Source organism: Aythya fuligula, chromosome 1, assembly GCF_009819795.1.
Source record: "Aythya fuligula isolate bAytFul2 chromosome 1, bAytFul2.pri, whole genome shotgun sequence".
Classification (NCBI taxonomy): Eukaryota; Metazoa; Chordata; class Aves; order Anseriformes; family Anatidae; genus Aythya; species Aythya fuligula.
The window spans coordinates 23583991-23608851 of NC_045559.1; the positions used below are offsets into that span (position 1 = coordinate 23583991).

General features: G+C 36.1%; 1 protein-coding gene across 10 annotated transcripts; it reads left to right on the top strand.

Annotated features, from left to right (window-relative positions):
* Positions 1-233: 233 nt before the first annotated feature.
* IQUB (IQ motif and ubiquitin domain containing) lies at positions 234-23711 on the top strand. 10 transcript variants are annotated; one of them, XM_032206706.1, is made up of 11 exons: positions 234-412; positions 1385-1616; positions 2060-2221; positions 2335-2510; positions 2783-2938; positions 3864-4074; positions 7882-8057; positions 12961-13131; positions 14577-14753; positions 16328-16576; positions 20414-21983. In XM_032206706.1, the coding sequence occupies exons 2-11, from the start codon at positions 1502-1504 to the stop codon at positions 20726-20728; spliced, it is 1908 nt and encodes a 635-aa protein (XP_032062597.1). In that variant the 5' UTR covers positions 234-412; positions 1385-1501; the 3' UTR covers positions 20729-21983. The 10 variants fall into 10 exon arrangements, with proteins under 10 accessions (XP_032062597.1, XP_032062652.1, XP_032062580.1 ...); XM_032206689.1 differs by lacking the exons at positions 234-412; positions 1385-1616 and adding exons at positions 423-873; positions 23186-23711 and having other exon boundaries at positions 20414-20599; XM_032206736.1 differs by lacking the exon at positions 234-412 and adding an exon at positions 812-873 and having other exon boundaries at positions 1385-1757.
* Positions 23712-24861: the final 1150 nt, after the last annotated feature.

Sequence of the window (24861 nt, forward strand, 5' to 3'; positions counted from 1 at the left end):
AACACCTCGTCGCTTCGCACCCCTCGAATCCCCTCACACGGGTCTTTCCTTCCCCTGCCCGCAGAGGAAATGCCCGACACCCTCCATCGCCCCTCGTAACAAGCCAGGGCCGATGCGAAGCGAGAGGTTTTGCGGTGGTGCTGCCCCCGCCCCCTCACGGCGCCGCCGCCGCCATTTCCCCGGCGTCCCCCGTCGCCCTTCAGGACGCATGCCTGGGGCCGCGCTGCCATGGTTGCAGGGAGCGGCTGCTTCGGGACGCCCTGACAGAGCCGGGGGGGGAAAGGAGCAAAGCACCGGGGTACCGGGGGTCCCAGCCGTGCCCCGAGCCGGGGGGAGAGAAGAGGAGGCGGGCGGCCAACGGCCCGACCCGCTGCCCCCTGGTGGTGCCCGCCCTGAGGGGCGCTGAGGGGAGGTGAGCCCATGGCTGTGCGCCCTGAGGGAGGGCCTGGCCGCCGGCTGGCTTGGCTGTGAATTCCTCCCTGTGCACATTTCACCGATGTATATATGCATTATATACATACATGCATATGTATAGGGGCTGCTGGCTGCTCGCTGGCACCGTGGTGGAGCGTTGTGTGTGCTAAAGACCTGTGAAGATGCTCAGTGTTTTGCAGCTGGATGAAAATAAGTCATCCAGCTGTTCTGAGTAGGCTGGTTGAGAGAGGATTTAGGAAAAGTTTTTCAGAGCGATGGAAAATGGTGAGCAAGGTGCGTGTGAGCCAGACGGCCCATTCAGTGCATCACCCGAGAATGCATCTCCTGTTACTGCTACAAGTTACCCTACTTCACTTGCATTAAAAAATTCAGAAAGGGAAAAAGAAACATCTCAAGATGCAGTGCTGTCAGAGAAGGTGACAAATTCGACAGTGACAGGTAAAGAACTTGTTAAAACGTTGGACATTAGTGCTTTAAGGAGATTTTTTTCTTCAACTTGATTATGCCATCTTGCACTCCTCACACCCTCCTTTTCACATTTGCAGGTTTTTGGTTTTGAAGTGACTTTTAAGATTATTATATAAAATTTGATTGAAAAGGTGAAGAATGCATTATATATCTCACATTGTGATAGCAATTTGTATACTAATAGAACATCTTATAGGGCAATCTTTGTTTCCAGAAATGTATATGAGTTTGTTTATGTGTTTTGTACAGGTGTGTTAAAAATAGCAGTGCATAATTCAAATATAACATGACTTCTATTAATTTAGGCTAGATCATAGCAGTCACCTTGCTATTTTACCTTTCTGAGGTTCGCCTGTAACTTACCTGTCACCCTTCTGTACTCCATGCCTTTCTCCTGCAGTCCTCAAAACACTCCAGTGCTTCCTGCATTTACTTGATGTTTCTCTCTTCTGTCCTGTGTGACTTCCCCTTTTCCATTCAGCACCCTGCTTCCTTAGGTCTTCAGAGCTGAAGGTAGCGCATCCCATTCCACGTGTGAGCACAGTGAGTGACAATACAGAGCTGCTGCCTGCCTGCCTCTTGGCCGGGTTCTGTTCAGATGCTCTTATTTCAAGTAGCTGGTCATCACTTCCTGGGAAGAGCACTGTACCAAAGCCAGATGGTGTATCTTATCTCTAAGCCAAAAAGAAGTAATGTCTGGAGTTTCAAGCTAAGTAAACCTGGTTCATAGTCTTTGAGTCAACACCACAAAGTCAAGTAACGTGTGGAAGATCACACAGATTCAGCTATCATATGCTTAGATCGGGTCTAAGCTGGAGTGGGTTTCAGTAAGATTTTCAATAATGGTTCACTGTGTACGTGACTAACTTTATAAAATTATTTACTTGAGAATAAAACATACATTTAGCTACTATAACTTTTTAAATTGGAATATGAATGACTTTTTATGTGGTAAAAGCATTACGTTAGATCTCTCTTTAAATAGTATCTAATACTGCTTCAGCTTTCTGTTGAAACAAACTGTTTTCTAGCTTAAAAATCTATGATTATTCTGCCTTACAATGTTTCAATAACATCATTTACGTGTAAACCTGAAAGAGGTATTTTATTTGTTTTGAGAAGCATATCAGAAATTAATTTTGTTTTTATTTTTTAGGAAGTGTAATTGAGGATAATAAAACTCTTATGTGGAGTGTGGCTACATTTCATGAAACTATCCAGTGTGAGGAGTTGCATCTTGATCTGGGACGTTTTGCCAGGAAAGGAGTTCAACAGGATTACCGCATGCCTGATGTCATCACTGTCAGAGTACAAACAGGTAAATGGTGTTTTTAAATGTGTATCTATCTCGATAGATAAACAAACATTTTAAAATCTCGATCTGTTACTAAAAGAAACAATATTTCTGTCTTGGAACTTCTGTTTGGACAGATCCTGATACCTTCCAAGATGTAGCTGTAAAAATTGAAAGACCTACTTTTCGTAAACCATTTCTGGGTGGATTTAAGAACAGAATAACAGGAGTGGAATTTCATAATGCAGGATCACAAACAATACCCAAAAAAAGACCTGAAAAAGGAACTACATTATTTTGTAGGGAAACACAGGTAATAGCTTTGTAGTGTCTTTTTAGAATGTTTATTATTATTATTATTATTATTATTTGTTTCTAAACAATAGAACATTGACACAATTATTTCAAATAGGAATGAGGATGTAAGTCAGCAATAAGTATGCAGGTGAATGTATTTAATGGATTAATATCATTAGGCTTGTGTTTTTTGTTTTTGTTTATAAACAGCTAATTTTGTACTTCTTGTAATGATGATCAATACAATCTCTGTATTTTGTTACAATTTGACATGCGTTTTTTCCCCAGACTGTGTTTCAAAAAAATAAACGTCAACAAACAGCAAATCCAACATCAACACAGATGACTAAGGTTGGCCTGTATGTGTCAAGCGTGACTGACAAACTAATAACACCTGGAAAGTATTTCACAGCAGAAGAATACCATAAACGTCGACTTGAAGCTGTAAGTTCTCTTCTGTTTGCAACTGTATCTGTGAAGTAAAGTAGCACAAAGGTTACTTGAATATTTAAGGAATGTTCAAAGAGTAAATTCAACAGTGAGCTTCCAAATGTCAGCTTAATCTTCACATTTGGTAATCTTTCTGATTTAGGGTAAGTGTGTGTCTGCACATTTACAATATTAGTGTTTTCAGCAACATTTGAATGAGACCTTATGGTTTCTTAAATATTGCACATTGTGAATGTAATGATATCTATTTTAAGGTAAACTTCCATACATATTATTAAGGATTAAAATACACTTGTCCCTATGGCATTCTCATATCCTCAGAAGGACTTTAATGCCATGTACAGCCTCAAATAGCTGGAGTATTGGACTAGGATTTACACGACTTGCATTTGACTTCTGGATTTTGTGTTTTTGTATGTATGTATGTATGTATTTATATATTTATTTATAAACAGACCTGACACACACAGTGGGCTTGTGGGTTCTTTTTGGTGCACAGAGTTGCTTCCTGTAGGTGATTCTGACTGCAGATTCTGTACAGTGATTGTGCAGGACTGGCTGTTCAGGCATTTTAAGTTTCTTCATGCAAGCCACTTACTCAGTGACTGTGCACCTAACTTAAGTACGCCTTGTCATCATGTTAGCCTCTGGACACTGCTTTGTAAATGCCCTAGGTCTTATTTTAATTTCTTGAAATAGGCAGTTTGACTAAATGGATAAACAATTGGTTTCCCCAAGTGAGATAAGTGTATTGATATGTTTAGCCAGATGCTTTAGTATCTTCTGGTTAGAAGTTTTCTGTAAGAACTTGCTTGGTTAGCATGACCTGACACCCCTAAGATCTTGTAGAAATGGAACCCAAAATAACTATGCTGTTTGTTTTTAAATTGATGACTTTTTGGTATTGTATCACATGTAGGTAATAGTATTACAGAAATATTTCCGCCGTTGGCATGCTAGAAAACTAGTACAAAAATTGAAGGAAGAAAAGAGACTGAGGCTGGCATGGGAGGCACAAGAAGAGTTAAAAAAGAAAAAAGAGAAAGAAGACAAAGTGAGGAGGGAACGTGAGCGAAGACTGAACCCTAAAACAAAAGAAGACTTTGAGCTGCTTTACCATGCTTTAGAATGTAAGTTTTTCTTAAAGGGACGCTCTTAAAGCAGCAAAAGAGTACAGTCGAAAACAAACTTTTCTGGTTTTGGCAAGTTGTGGTTTTTTTTTTTTTTTTTTTTTTTTTTTAAGGCATTACGTGACTTTTATATATTTCTAGAAGCTTTTTAGGAAATTATCAGCTTATAGAATGGTGCTAGTATTTGTGCTGTTTTGCGGGACTTTTTTGCCTGTTTGTTTGTTTTTGCCTTCATCTGTAATGATGTAAGGTCAGCTAGAGGAACAACTTCTTATTTTTTTAAGAATCAGAAGTTTAAAGTAACTCTGATGCATATAAGTTGCTGAAAATAATGCCATCAAGAAATCACAATTAAGATCCATCGTTTGCCGTTTAATATAGATATTTTCATAACGGGTTACATTTTGCCCAGAAATTTACAAGAGAAATTAAGTTTTTGCTTTCGTCCATGTCCTCTTCTGTCACCATTTCTTTTCCTTTCTAATGTATTCCATGTTTCACAAAACTGCTGTCAAAAATTTAAAAATCTGTTAAGACTCCTATAGAGCATCTTGAAAGACTTCTCCTATCAGAGTGGATGATGTCTAATAGAGGCAAGCACCTCTAAACTTTTCTGGCAAAATAAAGTGAATACTGCAGATAATTGGCTTAAAGTCTAACAGGAGAATAATGTAAATATAACAGAAAATTAGCCATTTTGGAAAAACAAAAATGAAAGATATGTACCAGCACATTAAAAACAAACTAAAAAAAAAAAAAAAAATGCAAGAGTTCTTTTAAAATGTCTCCTTTTAAGCAAGAAGCTTGCACTGTCACTTCTATAACTCATATTTTATCTAAGCCTACAGTGCTTGCTTATGGTATAATAACTCTTTAGCAGTTTTTACCTTACTGTTCCTAATGCAGATCTGACCTAATGGATTACCTGATTCATTGCAAAGATACCAGATGTACCTTAAACCATCCCAACTATTTTTCCTATTGTAAACTGAGTAAATAAATTTGGCCGCATGTTCTTCATACAGCTTAGGCTCATGATTCAAGAAGTCCCAGGTTACACACTTATCTTAAATTCTGTCATACTTTGTGTGGCACAGAACAAATCGCTTTGTCTAAATGTGTAAGTGATATAAATATTACTGTTCTCTGTGACAAATGTAAAAATTTGTTACTGGTTTTAAGATTTATAATTTTGGGGATTGTATCTTTCTGGGATTTGTGCTTGGTTGGTTGTTTTTTCCTTCCCTCTTTCTCCTCAGAGAAGATTTGCTTTTTATTTCTGAAGAATTGGGCACTCTTAAAGGCCTAACTTGATAATCAAAACCCAAGATATTCAACTGATTATTTTCTCTCTCAATTTCTGGCAAGGACTACTGTTTAGTATCTGATTTTCTCCAGTATTTCTTTAAACTTCTTCCTAGTTAATGTGCTATCGACTGTGATCTAATTCTTTGTGCGTGGAGAGGCTTATTTGCAATAGAAGCAAGAAAGCTGAGATAAAGTTGTGATTAAGCACTGATTTCCCTGATATTCTTAGATTTAAAACTTATTGTTATATAACAGTCTTTTTTGCTTAATTTAATACAGTTGGATTCATAAATAACAGAACTTCCAGTTTTGCGTGTTCAGGAATTTAAGACCTAGGCAACCTGAGAAGCACGTGCCACTTCAAAAGCTGTAAAACAATTGGCTGGTATCAATCTGGTTTTTTTTGTTTGTTTGTTTGCTTGCTTTTGTTTTGTTTACTGTTGTTGACTAGTTGCTTCTCTGGGGACTTGCAGTCATGCTCTTTGTTATAACGGAGCTTAGTGGTTCTAGGAAGTTGGTTTGTTTTTTTTTCCTACCTGCATCTGAAACTCCTTTTACATTCTTATAGTGTCACCAGTCTACACAAGCTAAATCATTGTGACAGTAATAGAATGAGGTTATTGTCCTCTAGAGATTGTGAAGGTTATTGCTGCTGATCACAACACCGGGATAATATTACAGGGTCAGCCAGTAGAAGCAATTCATTTTGGTACAAAAACTTGCCTGCTGACTGTCTGGTGCAAATGAGATGTATCTAAATATTCTATGTGTCTGCATATAGAGACATTTGTTAGTTATTTGAAAAGTATGAACAACTTCATTTGCTCTATAAAAACACTAGGAAAAAAAATATAATGATCCAATCTCTATCTGTAAAACATAATCTAAGAAGAATGTCTTTAACTTGATTGTATGTATATGATGACTCACCCTAGGTGAGTATGGATAACTGTTTCATAGCACCTTCATCTCTGCAAGTACAAAATTGCTTATTGTATTTATTAACTCTACCTTTGAAGTTGCTGCCCCCTTCAGGCATATAAAGCTTCATGTAAATTAATTCTATGCTGTGCTTTTGTTTGCAGAAATGGCTTTATTTTAAAATATATCTTTGGGTACTCAGAATTTGTCAGACAGCTGTCACATTAATACCAAAGCTTGGAGAGCCTTAAGGAAATGGATTGAAATATTTTAAAATAGAAAACATAAGGTATTGTAGATAAGGAAGCCACGGGCAGAAAATAAACCTTTCTCCCTTCCCTCCTCCTGCCTTTAATCTTACCTGATGATATAGGCTTTTGCAGTAAGTGTGCATCACATTGTATTGTTTTCTCTACCCCATGTTTTGCTTTTGTATAAATATTCTGAAATAATAACAAGATACTTTGAGATGCTATTCAGGAATATGGAAGCTTGAGGTCATACAAAATTACCTACAAAAATATCAGGATGTATTTGAAATGGAACTGACCCTTCAGAAAAGCCAGGAATTGTTATGATGTATGCAAAGCAAAACAGCTTTCCATAAACATAATGATTTTACTGAGGGATTCCTGTAAGGGCACGTAGGCTGCATATCAGAAGGGGTACCACAAAATAAGCCATGATAGGTGTGTCTGCATGTTTGTTATTAAGTATTTAGTTTATACTTCAAAGTGTAGGAGATACCTGTGGTTTGGTGATTTGACCCTGTGAGTTAGAAGGCCAGGTGCTCATACAGCATGTACTGATTCACTTGCTGCTGTGATTATTATCTAGTGGCTTGGTGTCCCTTCCTTCTATTTAAAGGGTTCAGTTCTGGAAGAGGAAATGGAGAGTGAAGTAGTGATTGTCTATTTATAAGTGTGTTTCCATCTGCCTTAGGTGGCAAAAGATGATACTACTCAATATTCACTGTTAAGACCTGAAGAGCTAAACATGATTGTCAGCCAAGTTTTATCTTGGGTTTGGATGACGTCAGTCTTCTTTAGATTTTACTCTTTTCTGCAGGGAGAAGCAGTGGTTTTCTAAGCACTGAGAACCAGTGGCACCGCAGTAAGATGCTGTTCTTAATCTGTTGGGAGGATCTTCATGATATCTTGTCTTGCAAGTTTGATCAGCATTTGTTTAAAATGATTCTTGTGTTCATATCATTCACAGCTGTTTGAGACTCATTATTATTTGAGATGCAAAATCATGAAGAAATCATTGCACCCTGCATTTCCACAGAAACTAAATTATTCTTCTTTTTCATTTTTCTGTTAAATCGTCTTTGAGTTTGGAGTATGACTTGGCAGTGTGCAATTGATGTACGCTCACACACTCTTAGAACACCTGTATCATTTACATTAATTTCTGTGCCATTTTGTGTGTACTGAAAATATGTATAACAATCGATTTCCCAATACAGAAACTGTTTTTTTATTATTATTACTAATAATTATGTTATGTCTGAAATAGGAAAGTAGGAATTTCACTGGAAAGCATCTAAAAAAATACCTAAAATATTTATACCTGTAGCATGGAGGCAGGAGGAGATTGAACGGATTAACGCAACTCTTACTGGAGCTGAAAGAAAGGCAGCACTTTGTGGACTTCTAGAAGAAGAGGCACAGCTGATTGCTTCCATTGGGAGACACAAAATAAACGCAGATGAGGAGAATCAACATAAAGCAGTACTGCACTTTCTGAGTAAGGTCAGTAAAGTAGTTTTAGGCTGAACATAAATGTAAAGTTCCGAAATACAGGAAGAGAAAAGGCATCTGTAAATTACCAGCCCAAAGTAACTTTTATAGCTTTACAAGTTAATCATGTGAATCCTAATGTTCTCTATATCCAGATTTTCTAGTTGTTCGTGTCAGTGATGCTCTTTTTCCAAGCTGAGAAAATTCCCTAGCACTGTGACTGATTATTGAAGGATGAACAATGCATCAGTACATCATTAGGACTGTCACTTGAGATTTTTCATATACAAAAGTAGCTGCGTATATGTATAATACAAAAATCAGCACAGAGCAGATTAATTTTGTGTTGTGTAACCATCATGCATAAAGGACGTGATTCTGATGGCACTTTTAGCATCATGCAAGGCTCAAGTTCTAACAGAACTCAGAATGGCTAATTTAAGCCATTATAAAATATCAGGACACTGCATATTATTCTGTATTTTGTATTGTGAGAATTAGAATGTAAGAATTCATGCATGAAACTCTGTTCTTTCTTAATCAGTTTCTGTATCTTTAAAAATCTGCCTATAAGCTTACCTTTCAAAAATACTCAGTTTCACTAAACAAAACGAACGACTAAATGATCTTCCCTCTGGTATGTACTGTTCATTGCTCTCTATAGTGGAAAAGTTTGCTATTGCATTTAAACTTAAATGCAAACTTTGAACTATGCATTAAGTATTTGTAAAAATTAAATTTTACTCTACAGAATTAGTTATTTTTTTTCTTTTTTTCTTTCCTCAAAAATGTTATACTGCAGGAGCTAGATTTTTTGTTTATTTCCCCATTGAGCACAGGCTTCTGTTCCTAGATAATCTTATGCCTGTCTTCAAAGGAAGTATTTACTCTGTGTTCCTGTACAGGATAGAAACCCAAGAGAGCGTTAACTGTATCTTGTATCTTATTGAACTCAGTGATTAACTCATTGGTTTCGGCTGAACTACAATTTTAACTTGAGATTTTATTTTTCTGTAATCATAGGGATGAAATTTAATGTGAGTGTTCTTTGGGTTCTCATCTATTTGAAAAACAAAAGAGAGAATTAGTTCATATAAAGATGATTTAGAATGACATTACATTCAGTGGCTCTTTAATGTGAAGTACAAAAAATAAAGTCCTTTTAAGTTAAAACAGCAATCTAACCTCTCAGAAGATTATTTTTTTTCTCTGTCTGCTTTCAGGGGATATGAAATAATCATGAAAAGAAATACTGCAACAGCAATAGTTTGGGAATAACAAAATTTTTAGACTATTTAGTGCTCAGAAGTGGCAGTTCTGTCCAAAGGAAACTCTTCATTTTATTATTGATGCATGGGAACAGGCCCCCAGAAAATGATTTGATAAAGTCTATCATCTTTCTTCATTATGAACAAATTACTTATCTGAAATATTGGGGGAACTGCTACCAGGTTTATTGCCGTGACATGACTGAATTCTCTGTTACTGCTATCAAGAGTGCAAAAAACAAAGAAACTTAATATTTAGGAATGATACCAAGAATCACGAATCATTTCTATGTTAAATACTTGCTTCTACTATTTAACATCTATTCCTTTATCATCCTTCTAAGAAAAGAAGCCTGGTTCAGTCTAAAGCAAATATATTTCCTCTTAACTGTATCTTGATCTTTATTTTTCCTTTCTGCACTGCTTTCCAGTGTGCTACCCTGTATAGATTACTTCTGGTATATATTCTCAGGAGCCAGACAGTTTTCTTGCATTTAGGAATCAGAAGTAAAATGTTCTTCAGTACCATAACTCCTATTGATAGCTGATGGTTGGAGATTCATAAGAGACCTGAGAGACAAGAGACGTCTCTTTCCAAACAGTGGACATACTTCAGGAGCACTTATTACTATTTTATTTATTCATATTTTACATTTATACTTTTGTGTTTCAGTACAGAGACTAATTTCTTTCTAATTTGACAAGCTAGTTAGCTTAATTTCTGCATCTTTTCATGGTTTTGCTTGCTTGCTTGTTTGTTTGTTTGTTTGTTTTCCTTTTTTTCTTCTTTGTTTTAACATAATTTCAACAGTAGTGTTTGTTTGGTGTTGGACTAACCCGTTGACATAGATAGCAGCCTAACACAGGAGATAAAGAAAGTAATAAACTCTGCATTTAAAAAAAAAAAAAAAAAAAAAAAGGCAATGTCAAACTGAATAGGTGTCTCATTATGATTGTAACAAGGCAGTTTAAACACATTAAATTTATTGTTGGAGTGGATTATAACCACTTTATTCAGTTATTTCTTCAGCTTTGAACTGATAACGTTAATCCAGACACTCGCCGTTAAAGTTGTAATGACGTTGTAATGCATTCTTCATGCATGAAGAATGCAAGCAGCTCTACTTAGCCAACATGATATGAAAGTTGCTTTTTCATGGTAACTTTTGTTCCCTTTATTCCTAAGTTAGGCATGTACCCTAATCATGCCTGTGTGCTTTTAGAATGGTTTCTCCTGGTCATGTGTGCACTACCTTCTAGGTGTCTTCTTTACACCAAGTTCATTTGTCTGCATTCAAATTTTGAAGAGCAAAATTGGAGTTTTTTTTTAAAAGGCAGTCCTGTAGTTATTAACTCTTGTTCTATTCATACCTTTCAAACTTTTTGCTATTTCTGTACACGTCTTCTGAATTTCATTTTTTTGCTTTGCTTACCTTTTTCTCTCTGTATCTGTGCTCTTTTGTTTCTCTCCTCAGGTGTTTTTTTCTGGTTTCTTGTGCTGGCAGCAGAGTGCGGTTACAGTAGTCTTGCTCTCTGAAGTAATACAGATAACAGCATTATTGTAAATTCCACAGCACTGCCAGCAGACAGTTTCAGTCAGGAGAAAGCTGGGTAAAAAATCTGTAATTTTAGTTTTGTTATGTCAATCCTTCATGAAAATAGTCCTGAAATCAGTGAGATTGAGATTCTTTCTGATACACTCGAAATCCTGTCCATAGTGATGAGATCTCTGTATTTATTTTTTCAATAAAAAGCTGCATCATTCATTGTTTGTTTAATTTGCTTCATTTTATAAAATACCCTTTTTGATGAGGTAGTGAGGAAGTTACAGATAGGTTTTCTTGATTTGAGTAATTTAAATGTGATCATAACATAGGTTGTCTGTGTTACAGGTGGTCTGCAGCGTACAGCCCTGAGACTGCTAGCTCATAGCTGGATTGTGTAAATTTACCAAAGGAACCTAGCTTCAGTAACTGTGTCCTAGGCAATCTCTGCTCAATGACTCTCCCTAGTATAAGCAGATGACCTTTATGTCTTACAAAAAGTGATTTCTTTGTAGAGGATCAAATGTATGTACTGCAGTTACGTACACTGTGGAAATCAATGATTGTCGCAGCTTTTTCGTAAGGTAGATGGGCAACATAATATTTCTTCTAAGTTTGTGGGTTTTTGCCTTTTTTTTTTTTTTTTTCAGTATTTCTAGTTCTGTACAAAGTTAGTGTAACAAAGTCATGAAGTTACGTTAGAATGCTCCTTTCTCTCCCTGACAGAAAACAGCTTCTTTCTGGTTTTGCAGAAGTTCAAAGATTTCATTAAGGAATGACGAGTTCTACTTTTCACTAATGTCCATTTTGCTGTTGCATTTCTTAATTAGTTCTGGATCTGGATTGTGATCTCTGATTAATAATACTTTAATTATAGTTTCATCCCTACTGATAAAGTAATTAAACGTTATCCAGTATTAGGCCATCTTTTCAATTACTTTGTCTTTCTTTTGCTTGCCTAATTTTATAATTTTAAAAGACGAAAGCCCTATTTTGATGTGGTGAAGACTGCTCCTATCTGTTCTATCTACCTAACATTCTTGCTATTTGTATGACCTCCCACCATCACAAGCCATCATCATCATCATAATAATCACATAGATACTAAAATCATATCCACAAAACTACTCAGGCATCCAAAGGTTTCATGAAGTGTTGCTCTAGTTAGCTGACACTGAGATCTCAAAGTGAAGCTCACAGGTGTTTGAGAATATTCAAGTTCCAAATGCAGTGAAAATGAATGATTAACACACCCAGTGAAATTACAAATAACTGTCTCAGTGTAAGATTAAGGAAGAGGAGTGGTGTTAGACAATGATGGGGAGAGGGTTTCGAATGCCATCTTTCTGTTGGATTGAGATATCTGTCTCCATGGTTAATTAGCCCCACACTGTATCAGTGTGGACAGCAACCAGAGCCAGTCCTGCAGGAAGAGAATGCCAGGACTCTTTGAACTGAGTAGTGCAGCTGATCCCATGTAACTTCTCACTGCAGAAGTTCAAGATGTGCAAAGAGAATTGGAATAGTATGGTCTGTAGTTAGGTCTGCAAAACAGGAGCCAGCTAAGTATCCAATAAGCTGTAAATTCATACTGTACCTTAGTCAGCTTTACCAGTCTATGCCTTCTATCTGCCTGTACAGCTAGCGAAAATAGAACAGTTCCCTGGAGGTGCCTTGCACCGCAGTAGCCTTTGAGGCCTTAAATTTGAGATCTTTACACAGTCAACAGTCCCATTGATCTTACTGATAGTTTAGAGGGATTTATGACTGCGAGATGAAACACAGAGCAAATGTATTCCAACACTACTGTCAGTAAATTCATTTTAAAGAAGCAGAGCGTATCCCTGTAGGAGAATATTATTTATTTTTAATATACTCCAAGTCAAAATTTTCATGACCTGCAATTTTAAACAAAGTGTGCAACTGAATGCTTGCTCTGGTGGAAAAGGTACTGTAGAAATATCGACAATAGAATTAGCCTTTTGTGTTAGCCAAGCATTAAAGTCAAGTCAGTGTTTGCTCTGGTGAAACCTGATGTAACAATGCACTTGGTCAGCTGGTGATCAGTTTATAATAGCTCAGTTGTACAAATTGTTTCTGAAGTGTGCACAACCCAAGAGATGGAAAGCATATGATGGAAAAACCACTGAAATGGATACACCGTACACACTCCGAGCCAGAGAACTGCTTGAAATCTACCGCAGTGTTAGCATGAATGACATCCCACAAGATGAGAGAGTAGATGTGCTGTTAACACTCAGATGTACAGTGGAGGTATGTTTTATTTTTCTATTTATGTTTGGCTTGAAGCTACACTTTCCAGAGGTACAGTCATTTAATTATGTCAATACATATGCAACACTTCTTCTGGCAAATAGGTGCCAGCATGATCAGCTGGCAGCAAGAGTCTAATGTACCATGAGAGAATAATTTATATTCCAGGTATACTCTAAATTCATATTGCACTTTGTGATGTACGCGTTTTTCTTCAAGTTGTGGTAGAATTTTAAGTTTTTGGTCTTTTTTTTTTTTGTGTGTGTGTGTATTAAAACATAATACAAATATAGGACAAAGATTAGCTTAATATTTGTAACAACTTGATGAAAACCATGACAGAGATGCGAGTGTCTGTTACTATTTTTTTTGTTTTTCTTGAAACAGATGTTCTTGATTCCCCATTTAGAACCTTATAATTTCTCTGTTGCTTTGGCTGCCACTTTTATGGCTGGCAAATACTGATTTTTTTTTTTCTTTTACCTCTCACTCCCCATCCCCACTGCTACTGCCAGGATTCTTAGTGAAATAGAAGCTGGCTGCATTTCTTTTAAACCTTTTATTTACTTATTTTTTTAATTCAGCTTTAAGGCACTTTCAAGATGGTAAGTTGACATCAAACTAGAACAGAATGTTGTTTCCTGGTCTTACTGAAACAAACTAGCATCTTCCTGTTGCCTTTGGTAATAGCAGAATTTGATCTGAAGTCAATATGACATTGGGAGCATTGCTAATTTATGAACTTTTGCCCATCTGAATACAGTCATTGTTGTAGTAATCAAAGCCTAGAATTTCTGTAAATTAACACTCATGTTTTAGGTGAAGAAACCCTGAACTTAGTCACCTGCTATCTATCCCTGGAGAATCTCTTTATAAGCATTTGAAGTATTGAAATGACTAATTTCCAAGGATGCTTATAAATCTCCCAGGTCTTTAGTGTGTGTGTTTTGACTGGTTGGGTGGTTTTGTCTTTGTTTCTTTTAAAATATATTTAAAAAAAAAAAAAAAAAAAAAAAACACAGCTGTGTATACATGTTACACCTCCTGTCACATAGCCAGAGAGTGCCAAAAGAAGCCAAAGCTCCTTAGGGACTTCCTGGGGATTTTGGAGGCTCAAAACTGTGCCTGTGTTCTGTGCCTCATGTCAGATGCTCAGTGTTTTTTAGTGCCTCCAGATTTGCAGTTCTTCATAGCTTCAGTATACATACAGGCTCCTTAAAGCAAAATCTGTAAGTATTCTTAGTTGTTTGGCTTTTTACGTTAGTGTTTTTAGAGGTTATTTTCCTAAGACACTACAGGTTCTTCTGTTCATATTGAGAATGTAAGGGGCTGTGAATGAATGGCATAGTGTCCATAGTTTGCTTTTGTATCTGTGTTAGAAATACTTTGTTTGTTATATTGTTGTACTGTTTTTTTCCCCCTTTTTATTCTGTACTTTCCTTCAGGAACATGCATGTGAATTAACAAAGGAAATAGTGGAATTAATTGACAGAGAAGTTGATCTTATGTCAAGAGAGGTGAAAGAATGCAACTTAGAAGGACTGAGGAAAAGAATTTGTACGTTATTTCTACAGTATATTAAAACACCGAAGTTTAACCCTGAAGTTGCAAAGATACTTAAGGTATTGTTCCTGTTTTGCAGTCTGAGTTAATAGCCATAAAACCAAATAGCCAAAAAAAATAGGATAGAAAATGGGAGTGGAAAACCATGAATACTTTATTTCTTTTTGCTGTAGAATTGCTGGAGGAGTTCCTCAAGAAGTAAAAATACATACAATTTTCATACAAATCATCTTATATAGTCATAGAGAAAGCATAGTTTTAACATGGTTTTAACAATCTGAGAAGTAGCAGATCGTAAAGAGAGAGCGCTGTAAATGGTCTTACAGATCTTACAAGGTAGTAACAGGAAATTGTAACAGCAACGACACCAACCAACAGAGAGAGCTGAAAATGACATAATTGCAAAGCATTTTTTCTTCCACTGGAAGAAGGTGTAATGTCTCACAAATCCAGGAAGGAGGAGCGTTGCCATTGTCAAAGTGATGAGCTGCTGTTGTACAACCAATTGTTACTTCATGAAAAGCAGATCCAGCTAGGAAGGGGAGATAGTGGTAGATACCTCTTTTAAGTTGTGTGATTGTTTTTTTTTTTTAATTTCTAACTCCAGACTGTAGTAAAAATATCACTCGTTATGGCTGGTTTAGAAAAAGACATGTATTCTGCATATATCAGGAGAGGATTCCTCTTATGGTGTTTGATAGTGCCTCAAGGATAGGGACCTAGTAAACGATAATGGGCTTTAGAATCAACTAACAGTAAATTTTCACTACGTTTATCATCAGGGTTACCTAGATGGGTCATAGCAGAGAGTGGGGATGGGAAATGCTTGGGTTTTGTAGCTTTTGGTTCACTGTATCTTGAGTTCAAGGTTGAACTGCACCTATTTTTGAACCTTGTAACCTCCCGTAGACCATAAAAAAGACGGCAGTTCATTAGCAGACAGTCAAAGTGACCACAGCCTCTGGGCGTTTCAAAGAAAGGCAGATGACCACAGTGGGTAGCGGGATTGTCAGATTGTTCAAGCTACCCTATTACAGACGTGGGCCTTCTGCACAGACTACATTATACTCCTTCCAGAACCACAAAGCAAGATGAGGATAAGGTTTTTAGCAAGTTTCGTTCACTTTCTTCCCCAGTATTGCTTTTGGACACCGAGTTTTTATGATTTCATATTTTTATGCTGAAGTATTAATATGCCTGCAAGCTCAAGGCTTTATCTTTGACGTGAAGAACAGATTCCACATGAAAAATTAAATGCTGAAGAATTGGTTTCTGCTTTCTGTGTTATCAGCCATTCTGGAAAGATGACAATCTGCTTACAGAAAAGCACTAGCAAGAGCACTGGCGCAGAAGGTCTTCATATATCTTAAAAAAACAAACTGACTGATTTGTATAACTGGTTTAAACAAGAACAGTAAGAAAATAGAATGGCTTTTGGTCTTCTATTTAAAAGAAAAAAAATCCTAATGAGTATTTTAAAATTAATTAGTAGCTTTTAAATATTAGAGCATCTGCATAAATACATGTACAATCTATTCATGGTAGAGTTAGGGTGGCTCACAAGTAATACAAAGATATTATCATGTTGTGATAAATTAACTTTTTTTTTTTTTTTTTTTTTTAAATCTTTTAGGTTCCACCACATCCTCTAAAGCTCTATAAAAATGTTAACTTCTGTCATAGCTGCGAAAATTACTTACCATCTACTGAATTTCCTGTTCCTGCTAATTCCCGCACCATTGGCAGATGTCACTTGTGTTGCAAGCTTGATAATGAGGCTCGGCAACGGGAATCATTTTTGAAGTACAGACTTATACTAGAAAATCTCAAGAAGTCTGAAGCTGATTACCAGGATGATACTAAAATTGTTTTCTTAGTTCAGGTACTGTCTGAGAGATCATTGCTAATAATGGAAACTGGTGGCTTTGTCTCTAATTTTCCTTTTATTTTGTGGATGTAGTTGACAGGAAGAGAACTAAAAGCTAAAAGCGACAAAAACTCCCTGTGATATGTGATGTTCACTACCATTAAGAAAAAGCACTCGAGCTCTTGAAATGTAGCTGTGGTTACAAGCAATATATTAAAAGAAGGTAGAAGACTGGCTAGCAGGTCAAAGAAACAGATGATCCAGATTCTCTGGTACTGCTGTGGTGATACTGTTGCTTAAAGCCACTGGCATCATTGGTAAAGGAACAGTGATGTTTTTGTGGCTGGAGTATTGCTGAAGACATAGTGTTAGTAAAACAACCTTAGCCCCTTTTTCTGAATTGTTGTAGTAATACAAGTGAATTTTTTATATTCTCAGAAGGAAAAAATAAAGAAAACAAGGTCTTTACATTCTGTTTTATGTCAGCAGAGCATCTGTATAGTTGGAATTTTTACTGCTTTGCACTCAGTGAGAGAGATTCACTAAATATTTAATTTTTCTAAATTATTTACTATCATATGTAATTATATGTAGTCTTCTGCAGCATTTCTAAGTAGGTAATGTTTCTTAATGATCATTGCAAGAACAACTCAGTTCAAAGAACTTCTTGCCTCTACCTTCGGCAAACTCTGTCTCTTCTAGTTGTTACTATTTGTTTTGTCAACAAAAGAATCTGACATCCAATATCCACTGGGAAAGTTCTAAAGTAATTGCAAAATATTATCTTTTGAAAATCGAACAGCCCAAATTTATTTGAACGTTCTGGGATTTAGAAATAGGAATCTCTATGGCATCAACATTCATAGGACAGTTTTGAACTGTATTTTCAGGATGTCTAAAACAGCAACCAAGCAAACAGAAGCCAGACATCAATATGCCAAAAAGTAAGATTGGATCTTTAATTATCATGCCTGTGTTAAGAAATATAACAGAAGAGTTTTAGTAGATGCTTGTTTGTCAATACTGGTTTCTATTTAAGCTGAATAGTTTTTGTTTGTTTGTTTTTGTTTCTTTTCTTTATTTGAACGTGTAAACATCCTTCAAGCTCACTTGGATGTCTCTCACATCACATCACTTACAAAATTTTTCCAGCAAACTCTCTTGGCTGCATTAGAACAGCAGATGCTTGACCTTGCGGAATGCTGGTGGCCGTTAATGCACTGAAACATGACTGTTTTTTAACTGCTGACACTGAAAGCCCTCTCTTGCCATTGCAGTTTTACCACTACAGCATCTCTGGACACTCCATGTCATTTTCATCCAAATTAACTTTTTCTCTTCAGAGCTGTAAATATCTAAACAGCAGAGATTTGCATCTTAAGTTATTAGTTTTGTCTTTTCTCAAACATTTCTTTAAATTATTACATTTTTCCAAGCTGTTTTTTTTTTTTTTTCTTTTCTTCCCCTAACAACCGCTGTTTGTCCTCTACTCCACTGTATCCAGAAAACAGCTCCAAGGCATCAAAAATGACTCTGGCACAACTAGAAGTCTTTTGCAACGTCTACGACAGCTTGATTTATTGTCCAGTGCAGTACCAAAACTGGATTGTCTGTGGATAGATGCAAGACTTTTGTGATAAGATAGAAGATTTTTCTTCAGATGTCTTGCGTATTGATTCTAACCCTGCTTGGGCTGAACACTTCACGTGCTGTTAAGGCAAATAAAGCAGTTGGCGTGTGTTAGGGTGTAGCTCCGCTGAATTCAACTTGCTACAGCTAAAGACCTGCTTTGTGGTATCAAAATGAGTTAGATCAGCAGCTGTGTCAAGTCCTGAGGCTGCCTTTAATTCTTTCAGAGGGTTTAACTATGCCATGCTCCTTAGAATCAATGGTACAGAGTATGGCTTTGATTTTCTTGATGGGCAAAATCCTAACGGACGTGATCATTTGAACTAATGAATACTCTTCACTCCTTTATCAGTTCGTTGCCTACCCTCATTTCCCAGTCTCAGCTGCTGAGTGCTCTCTGATACTTGCTCCCAACCTGTTACACGGCAGTAAGGGCATTTCTGTTTCTTGTGAGAACAGAACAAGTTATTGGGATGGAGGAACTGAGTTTCTTATGAAATCAATGAGCTGTAAATTTTCACAGCAAAACATATCTACCTCAAGAAAGTGCAGAAGTTGACTCTTAAATAAAACTTTCCCCCATAAGTAGACTAGTTTTAACATAGAACAAACTTTTGCCTGTTTTTTCAGGGAAAAAAAATAATCCAGGAATAAGAAAGTCAGATTGTAGATCTGTTTTGCATGGGACTTTATATACTCCAATATAGACTTTAGCGAATTCTTTTAAGATGTACAGCTTCACATACACACACACACAAAATAAATAGTAGTACTTGCTAATATGTTTGCTGACAGATTTCTGGCTTCTTAGAAGATATAGAAGTTATTCAAAATTTTGTGAAAAGGAGGAAATACTGAAAATAGAAGCAATTAGTGAAACCTAGTAAAGGAGGCCCCACAGGACCAGATTTAAGACCAGATGTAGCAGTAATCCTATGTTCCTGGACTTAGTAGGCACACATTTATTATAAGTGGAGGTTCTAAGCCAAGCTTTTATCCACATTTTTCCCTGGAAATAATTTAGATGGGCTCCTGGATTTTTGGAAGCAAGATAGATGAGAATACGTTAGGCTGTATGTCACTGAAGCACCATGCTGGTATACTTTCATTCATCCTTTGTCAGGAATTTAATAAATAGCGTGTAAACGTTTATTTTAACAAAATAAATCAAGATTTCTCCTTAGAGAAATGAGCCTTTTTCAAAAGGCTAGGTGGAAGAAAACCTGTTTAAAAGTCTGTTGTTTACAGGCTCCTGTAGATAAAAAATCTTCCAATAATGTTTCCATGACTGATACAGAGAAGGATCAATGGAGGGCAACTGAAAACTTTACCAAAGTTCAGTGGTAACTGCTGTCTTAAATTCTTCTTCTTCATTTACGATGCTGTTTTTACCAAGTTTTAGTAGTGTTTTCTGACAGCTAGTTATAAATTAAACAAATTAAGATGAATGCAGAATAACTTGAAACATGGGTGAAAAATATATCTAAAGACCTTTCTGTACCAGAGAACCTTTACAAATGGACCTTCCATTATATTTTGTTAATGTTGTAGTGTAGCTACCTGATCATATGTGACCTCATTTGATAAAATGAGTAACAAAGTCACGAACACCATAAACTCTTGCACATCAACAGCAGAGTGAGGGGAAGGAAGCAGAGCAGGCAATTTAGGGTCTGTCATGGGTGAGAGTTTTTATTGGCCTAATTTCCTACGTTTTCCACACCTTATTATCCTGACTGCATGTAAACTTGAAGTAATTTAGTAGTGTAATAACAGTAATAATTCGATAACAGTAATTCTGAACCCCTGAATGAAATGGTAAACATCTCAGTAATAACAGAGATGGATTATTATTATTAACCAAAGAAGTCTGAGCAGGTTAAAGAATGCCATGCGAGAAAACAAAAACATGAGATTTAAGAAGTTTTATAAAAGCATTTAAGCAATCAGGATGTCAAAGGAAGATGGGAAATTGCCTTTGGCAGAAACAATCAAAGTAAGAATGTAGCATTTTAGAGATGACATAAAAATGTAGTTGATAATTGCCACACCATGCTAGAGGAAGATGTAGTGTATATCTAGATGTTCTTTAACCAAGTGGTTGTATGACATGTGCATAGAACAATATTTTATTCGAAGACTGATTTGGATTCTTACATGGTTACCATGTTCTTCTTGTAGAATGAAATAAGTTTCTTCTTTCTTACCCATTTTCCATTTCAGCTGCAAGATCTACGGTACATGATTGAGAACATTTGGGGCTGTCAGTCCGCTCTTAGTGCCTGCAGTGACCTCTATGATTTGGTGATGGTCAGATGGGATAAGCAGCAGGAGTGGTCTCCGTGGAACACAGTTCTTCTCACTAAAGATGAGGCAGATGCACATCTTAAGCTGTGTAACCTTCAAGAGGTAAAATTTAATGGGCTTAATTTGTTTCCAATACTTCTATTACATTTTAATAGAATCCTGTGTGTAGTGATGTTTGGCCAAAGTCCTTACACTCATGCATGTTTAAGTTGGCCCACTATATCTGTTTAAATAATTATGTCTGTAGTATTAAATAGACAAGGCAGTAGTCCAGAGGGCAGCTGGCAGACTACAGCTCACATCCACGTACCTAAACTGTCTTGCCCTGGTTCTCCCACCTGAAATTCAAGAAGCTAAGTTGCCTCATCCATGCTGCTTACTGAGAACCATTCCACATCTGTGATGCTCCCTCATCTGTGCTCCGACATAGCCAGCCTGGATGTAAAATATGCTAAGCTCTAAATACTGTAACACATGTGTACTTTTGGTCTGGTATAGGCTTTAGCCTCATTTGTTTCTGGCCTCATAAATTTATCATCAAATAACAGAATGGCATGTATAACCTTTTGTCTAGAACTTAAGGATTTCTTATAATAAAATTTGTTTCAACTTACATTCTCACATAGCACCACTTTCTTACATTTAAGTGCCACTGAAAATGTAGTCCTACAGTTTATAATTAAATAATAAAAATGTAATGGCAGCTCTGAGTTGGGAAAACTTAAGAATCGGTACAGAAGTAATTGAAACTGTGTATTTTTATATCACTACCCCCAAATCCCATATCTAAACATAGTAGCCTGGTAAATAACTCACTTCCCTGGACATCATATGGTAGAGTATTCAGTTTTCTGTGGCACAATAGAATCCTGGGGACTCTGTTTGTCTTGTGATTAGTAATGGATTATTAAGCCTCTCTCCTGTAGGTTTCTGATTTATATTAGTAGTGATCCAAGGCCATTGTTGTATAGCATTATTTTATTCAGGATGTTCTTAATTCAATTTCTAACACAGTATGTATGCAACACAAATGCAACTTCTGATGTTAGTCATTATGGAAGTCTTGAGAGTATCTGAGAACAAAATTCACAGAGGAAAAGAATTACTCAGTGGAAGTTATGCTTTGGGAACAAAATGTGTTAGGGCATTCTAAAGATAAAGGGAATTCAGCTATCTATATTTTTGTCTGTGCATGCCTAACTTGTGTTTTCAAGCAGCTGTGTTTATATGAGCATTACCTTTAAAAGTTAAAATCAGTTTCAAGCTGGAAATTCCTTTATCAACTCCTCTATCTCACTTCCAGTCAGTAAGGCTCTTCAGGCACTCTGAGTCTAACAATGCATCCATGAATCTATGTTACTGGCTTTATAGCAGGCAGAGGTTCTGATTACGCATTTACCTGGTTTAACTTCTTAAGTCTGGATGTCATAGTCAGAAAGGCCATTAACTTGTTTAGGTTCACAGGTTACACTTGTGTTTTTAATATGAATGATAAATTGTAGTAAAAATATTTCATTACTTTAATGTAACTGCAATAAAACCTTTTTCTGTTTGGATTTAAACTTTCTCTGTCATTGGATTCAGCCCAAGTAATGAAATTTAAACTACATTAGAGTACAGAGTGAATTTTTTCAGCTTTTTTATATTATTCAGTTACAATGAAAAGCCGAAAGTAAACAAACTTCATCTGTGAAGACAAGTAAAAGTCTTGAATTTCATGCGCTTTTTATTAAATGTGTTCTAAGCTGGTATATGCTCTGTATATACCCTTGAGAAGAACCATTACTTTTCCTATTTCAAATGCCTTCGTTCAAAGTTGGAGAACAACTGTATGATTGGCAGAGGGCCATAGAAGGTTCCTCTGCATCTCCTGCTTCAGTGGAGGTGGGAGAAAGCTCAGAAAAGCAACAGATAAGATACGCAAGCCTACCTTAAAATTGTATGGTATTTGTAGTTAACTCTTGCTACAAAAATTGAAACGGGCCAGCAAGGAATTGCCTTTCTTCACTGGTAATGGCCAAAGCTCTGTTTCAAAAAGTAATTGTGAAATAAGAGAAAATGAGGCAATGTTAAAATGCTGTAAGTTGGATCTCATTCATTTAAAACAAAAACAAACAAAAAAAAAGCCTCTTAAGCTATCTAGAGATAGCAAAGTTGCCTGTTTTTTTTTCCAAGTAAATATTATGCTTATTTACAGCATCATCTGAGATAGTACTAATCACTAGAAATTGTGAAAATATTATCACTGCTGACTCAAACACTGAAAAACACTTTCTGCAGTGATTATTTGTAACTAATCACTCTGATTCTTAGTAAGGAAATTTCCTGTATTTATCAATTTGCAAATGATGATATTTAGCCATTGTCATTTTTAATTTTTAAAAGATAGATACAACTTTTTTTACTTGAAAATAAATGAATGAATTTTATCTTGGATAAAAAATGCCAGAAGTGTTCCTGTTTTTAAAAGATGACATTTCACAAGGAGTGGTTAGTGATTTTCACTGTTGGACCATAAGGTAGCAGTATAGAACTACAAAATGTTTTATTTCCTTCTGTAATGTATATGAATAAATCATATGGCTTAGTCCATTGAAGGGTCACTATTTATACTGTCTATAATATAAAGCAATCTGTGGATTGATGAATATTTTCATTGTATTTAATGGCATTTGGATTTTCTTTCAGGCTTATGAAGCAGCATTTATTCACAGAATAAAACAAAAACATATCCGGGCGAAAAAGTACTTTGCTCAGATCCCAGCAATGACATCATTTTTGCCTAGGAGTAACAAGCAGGCTAATGCAAGTTAATTTTTAATAGCTACACCTATTCCTACCAGTACAAAAACATAACTCTTAGCGAAGTTAACTGAAGTTAAAGAAGGTAACTGAACTATTGATTAATACAATTTACTTGATTTTGAAGATTTTTTTTACCAATATCTTAATTGTATAACATCAAAATAAACCTACCTATAAAATAATTTGATCTTGATTATTCAATATAACTATATTTCATGGTTTGTAACCTCATTATTTAAAAAATATTGTTGATGAGCTATATACATTTGTGAGCTATGACTGCTTTACTGTGCATGCCTGTGTTGCTTGGAATATTTGTTTCTGTGTAATATTGCTTTTGAGGAAATCTAGCTACCTCTGTCATCTTCCACTTAGAAAAGTAAAAATAAATTATTTAATTTTATATTAATATATTAAATGTATTTTTCTGGCGTTAAGCATATAAGGCAGAGAACCCCTCAAACTGTACATTCCTGCAGAACAACAAAATTGATATGCCCTTCCAAATATAGCTGCTCTGACTTGGAAACATTGGTGTAAAACAGTAACTTCAATTTTTATGGCTCAACTTGTTGATCATAATGGAACTGCCAGCATACAATTGTTGTATCCAAGATCATGAAATTATTGTGAATCAGTCTGAAAACTTTAAAATACACAATGCAGACTGTTCAGAACATTTATTTTTTTGAGGAACTTCTGTTATTTAAAGTAGAAGTTAATTGCTTCCCTAATTATGGTTATGTTTGATTATAATTACAGTGAAAAATGTTTGATGGTGTCCATTCAATAAAGTCCTACAGAAAGTTGCTAGCTTCTGTTGACTGCTTGAAACCTCTATTCTAGACATGTCAGCCCTTTGCTCTGACATATAAAACTGTCTAGTAAAAGCAGTAGCATTTAAAAATAGAGATAAGCATATATTTAGAACCAAACAGCTGGTAACTAGGTTGATTCCTTCAACAGAACACAAACTTGTAGACTCGACTGACGCGGTGCATTCTAACATCAATGGAAGTCTTTCCACTGGTTTTGCCATTAATTGCAGATTCTGGGTTTTAGTTCAGTATATGAACTAGTAGCACATGAGCATTAGCATTGATTTACGTACTTACCAGGGCTTGAGCCTTAAGATAAGAATGGCTGCTAAGACTGGGCCTCTGCCTGAGTGATAAAAGGATTTTTGAAGAAAATTATGGATTGAAGGGCAAAAGGAAAAGCATGCATCATATAAACAGTAGCAAACTTCTTTATACATTAATTTCTTTTTAAATGTTTGTTTAAAATGTACATTACAAGCCCTGAAAGGTGGTTTCAGTAAACAATAAGGAAATAATTTGAACAAATGTGAGAAGCCACAAGTCCTTTGATATCAGTGCTATGTGGTGTTGGAGATTTTTGGAATTTACAGAATCATAAAATAATTCAGGTTTGAAGGGATCTCAGGAATCCAGCTCCTGCTCCAAGCCCACGCAGGTATGAGGTCAGACTGAATTGCTTAGGGCTTTATCCATACACATCTTGAAAACCTTCAAGGATATAGAATACATCACCTCTAC